General features: G+C 34.7%; 1 protein-coding gene across 4 annotated transcripts in view; it reads left to right on the forward strand.

The window, feature by feature from the left end:
• Positions 1-1,827, forward strand: part of SYNCRIP (synaptotagmin binding cytoplasmic RNA interacting protein) — a 25,390-nt gene extending 23,563 nt beyond the window's left edge. For all 4 annotated transcript variants that reach the window (XM_085056397.1, XM_085056398.1, XM_085056400.1 and 1 more), the window contains exon 12: positions 1-1,827. This exon is cut by the window's left edge. Coding sequence is in view for 2 of the 4 variants with exons in the window: in XM_085056400.1 (XP_084912526.1) it covers positions 1-13 (13 nt within the window). In the remaining 2 variants the exon portion in view is untranslated.
• The last annotated feature ends 2,637 nt before the right edge of the window (positions 1,828-4,464 follow it).

Consider the following 4,464-nt stretch of genomic DNA (forward strand, 5'->3'; position numbering starts at 1 on the left):
CCTGTTACAATGAAGACTGACTTGCTATGTGGGATTACACCAGAAGCTTGCAGTGGAGTAATGGTAAGGATATCAAGCAACCTTAAGTATCTCAGCTGTATAGGAGCATATTCTGTTGCAAAAGACCTTCCTGCGAAGATCATGGATTCAAATATGGGACATTTGAACTAATACTTGGACTTTGAAATGAATTTCTTTAACAGTTTTCTCTGCAGTGCAAGTTATTAAACTAAAGCTACTCTATTTCCCCAACGTGTTCAACAAAATCCTTAACGTCTAGCATGGTATCTTAATAAAGAATAAAGTTGTTCTTTAAAAAATCTGCTTTAAGTAGATTTTTCCCCCCAAGTTTTCTTAGTTAAGGATTCCAAAAGTGGTATTCACAAATTCTTGCATTTAAATTTTTATTGCAGTGCTATAGATGAATACCATCATTGGTATCCTTGAATTTTATTTCTGCTCATGAAGGTTAATCATGATTGTCTATTTAGTAATCACTTATGAATTGTGTTCAGATACAGCAGTTTCAGGTGTAATCATCAGAGCTGGTTAGTCAGGCATTCCAGATAGTGGTTCTTTTCAGAACCTTTTTTAAAGGGTTGGTTAACTACCTCAGTAGCAGAGGATTGAACTATACCCTGTCTGTACTGTACATAGAAAATCTTTGTAGATAAAAGCAAGGCTTGTTTAATATGATATGAGGGTAAGATTATAATATACCAAATGTAACATTCTTAGTTGCCTTTAGTTCCAGAGGCTTTGTAAGACTTCCTCATGACCATCATAACAGGCCTTGCTTTTGTCGTATTTTGTGGCTGAAAAAGCAGCCTTGCTTCTTCAGATATTGTAGTTATTTGGATGTATAATAGTTTAGCAAGATGTTACTTTTGTAAGACATCAGATGTTCAAAAAAAGTGCATCAGCAACTTGTACTAAATACTGCAGTGTCCCTTTATAAAAGGTCAGACTAAAACTGACAGCTGTACAGTGAAGCCTGACATTTGGATATTTTGAAGTTTTTCATAAATCATAGAATAGTATATGGCTGTAGTTTAGCTTTTTAGGTAAAAGGTATGTTTTCATTAGTGCATTTCTTATTGCTGATCACTGTAAAAACATGTGGATCAGCTTTCCATTTCTCTTACGCAGATCATGATAACCTGTAGAGTAGAGTAGAGTACAATCATTTGTGCTATGTTTTTAATTTTCTAAAGCACCTTGATGACAGTGAGTGTTCAGTGGTGAAGCATCCTCTATTGAACCACCCTTAAAAAAAGACAAAGTAAAAATGAACCTTGCCAAGTCCAGCTTCATATAGGTAAAAGATAGATAAAATGATGACTTAGTTTGGACTTGGCATAAAGAGTTCCCTTAACCCCCTGCACAAAGGGATACTGCAGTTATACTACATACCCATAGGCACCACAATGAAAATTGAAGCTTATACCTAATTAAGGTTTTATACACACCAGTTCCCCCAGTAAATGCAAATTTTAACAAAATTAGACATGTCATATGTTGAAAATGCTCATGGCAAACAATCATTTTGCATTCCTGCAAATAAAATTGTTTTATACTGTAAGCTGGAGGCGAGTGTAACTTATTTTTGTAATAAAGTTTTTATTTTTTTTATGTGTCATTAATATAAATGTGTGTTAGTACAGAGATCTTCTGGTTAAAAACTTAGAATCGCACACATTTCAGTATGTTTACTTGTATTTACATAATTTTTAGAATAGTGGTTGCCAATAGCCTGTATGTTTTCACATTAATTGATTTTTTTTTTTTTGTTACCTTAATAAACCATTTTAGTATGTTGTATGTCAATTACTGGGATAGCTGGGACATAAAGTGTAATTAAAAATTGTCAAGTATTCATTGGAATATGTAAATGTGCCTTGCCAGTTTTGAACTTTAAGACAAAGTAAGTGAACGATGGTGAAATGAGTAGTCAATGCCTAAGAGACATTTGCTACCAGAGTTTCGTATACAGCCCTTGCTAAAGAAAAGAAATTTCTTCCTCAAATTCAAGCATGAAACTTAACAGTTGCATTAGCTTCAGAATTTTCAAATCTACTTAGAGAAATTAGGCTTATGGAAAGTGGGTTTTCTAATTGTAGCCTTAAGTATAATTTTGAATTTCAATGTAATCCTTGGTGCTGGCATTCCCAGTGCCAAGGAGTTTAAATGCTCCCTTCAAAGAGGTTGCCATGCCTACTGGCACTTTTACTGTCATACGGTTTTATAAGGAACACTGTCAAGATGTGGAAACCAATTTTGAACTTGCTATAAAATGAAACACTGGGGGCTGTAGGAAAGTCCTCAGATTTCTTGATCTTGAAATCTCTCCATTGCTGAAAAACTTGAAACACTTGTTGGATCACAAGTGCTAATGACTAGTTCTTAGTCTGGAAATGTGTTGCGGGGGATAATGCGTTTATGGAATTGTAACAGTAGACGGAAGTGCATAAAAACATTGCAACTAAGGCACTATGTGTGTTGAAATTGTGGATTATATCCCTAATTTCAGCTCTGATAAAAGCATGGGGGACTACTACTAAAAAAAGCAAAATTGATAGGAAAGTTTTTTATGGAATGCAAGCAATGGTGAGTGAGCAAAATACCAAGAATCCTGACAGTGTTCCCTCTAATTATGAACTCAAGCCATTATAACTTTTACAATTAAATATGATTTGCACTGTTCTGACATTGGTGCAGTTTTTTAGAAAAATTACAGAAAACTAAATTGCATGTGGTGATTAATATTGTGAAAAAAACCTAAAATTGAAAAATGTTATTTTTCAAAGCTTTAAATTTGATTGTTTAAAGAAAAAACATTAGGTGGAAATACTGGTGAGAGTGGGCAAGTGCATATATACAACATCAGTTTGGTTGCACTTGGGTGTTGGTAAACTTGAAATGTTCTACAGCAATAATGCATCTCTTAGGGGGTGCTTTGACGACAGATGAACATATGACACAGTTCTTTTTGGCATGTTGAAGGCAAGTTTTGACTTAATATATGCTGCCTCTGTTTATTCTCATAGGAGGCTTTCTTTACTGAAACACCTGCAAAGGTGCATAAGTAGTATAGTTCCACATGGGTTTGTAATGTGTTTCTAAATTTGAAATCTAGTTGAATTTAATAAGAAACCGGAAACTGCTGCTGCTTAACACTTCTGGTTTATAAACACTCCAATACACAGCTTTTTAAATTATACTCTTGTTTTAATACTCATTTTTGTTTAAAAGGTTTCATATAGGACATGCAACTGTACTTTTTTTTCCTTTCCAGTTCTTAAAGAGGAGATTTGTTACAACCCAGAATTTAAGTTTGTGTTTTTACTGTTGGAGGAAGGTTGTTACTACAATAAGATACTAAGATCAGTTTCTGAATTTCTGTCTTGTACAACTCTATATGTAAATACTGTCTTAAAATCTAAAATAAGGAATACTAATTCTGTTCTTTTTGGGGGTGGGGGTATGACATAGTCTAAAATAAATGTAGTATTCTCTGAAGGCAGGATTCTCAACTTCAGGATAGAAATATTATTATATGGCTGCAACTTTTTATTCCCTTGTGCCTTTGATTATTCTTCAGAGGCTTAACTTTCCTGTTCAGCCTAGCAGTTATTTCAGTGCTTCCATATATCAGCAAGGGGGTACTTTTCCTTTTTTTTTTTTTTGAGAAATAAAACTGAAAAGCAACATGGACATAAGCACATACAACATTTTCACAAAAGTGTGTTTAAATTGATCCAGTGAACAACATTAAGACTGTTATTCTGTCAAATTAGTGAGAATTTAGTGGAGAATGTTAATTGTTTAAATGGAGTAGCAAGTTTTGAAGCAGGCAACGAGGCAGTGAAGTTGGCAACACAGTATTTGGACAATTGAAATGGGTAATGTGCAAGCTTGAGCTTGTGTTCTTGCCTTTATGACTATATGGACCTAATGGACTTAAAGTCTGTCTTTATGTAGTGTCTTGCTGAAGTACCAGCTCATGACATCTGTTGTCTGGGGCTAACTAGTTGAATTAGTTGGGCATAGGAAACACTAGATTGTACTTTGCCATTTGCTCTGTCAGTTGAAAATGGGATGTGGCAACAGGAAAGGAAGTTGAGCTGAAGATTCCTTGATCTTGATACAGGTAGTGGGGGGAGAAGGAATAAGTTACTGTCACTTTACAACCATCTAGTACAAATAAACAATTGTTCGTTTCTTCTGGAAAACTGATTTTTCACAGTCATCTGGTTACCGTCTGTAAGTGTGTATTTAGTAATGTTAAAAAATCCATGGGATGAAAGCGTGACTGCTTTGGTGCCCCTCTGCCTTGACTGTTAAAAAAAGAGATTTGTTGAGAAGTGCCACTAGAACCAGCTTGTTAGTTTACTGGCAGTTTTGAGAGGGGTGATTGTCTCATGTAATTATACCTTTTTTTGCCAATGTATAACTGGTTACTAG

Source organism: Lichenostomus cassidix, chromosome 3 (genome assembly GCF_008360975.1).
Source record: "Lichenostomus cassidix isolate B80296 chromosome 3, HeHo_3.0, whole genome shotgun sequence".
Lineage (NCBI taxonomy): Eukaryota > Metazoa > Chordata > Aves > Passeriformes > Meliphagidae > Lichenostomus > Lichenostomus cassidix.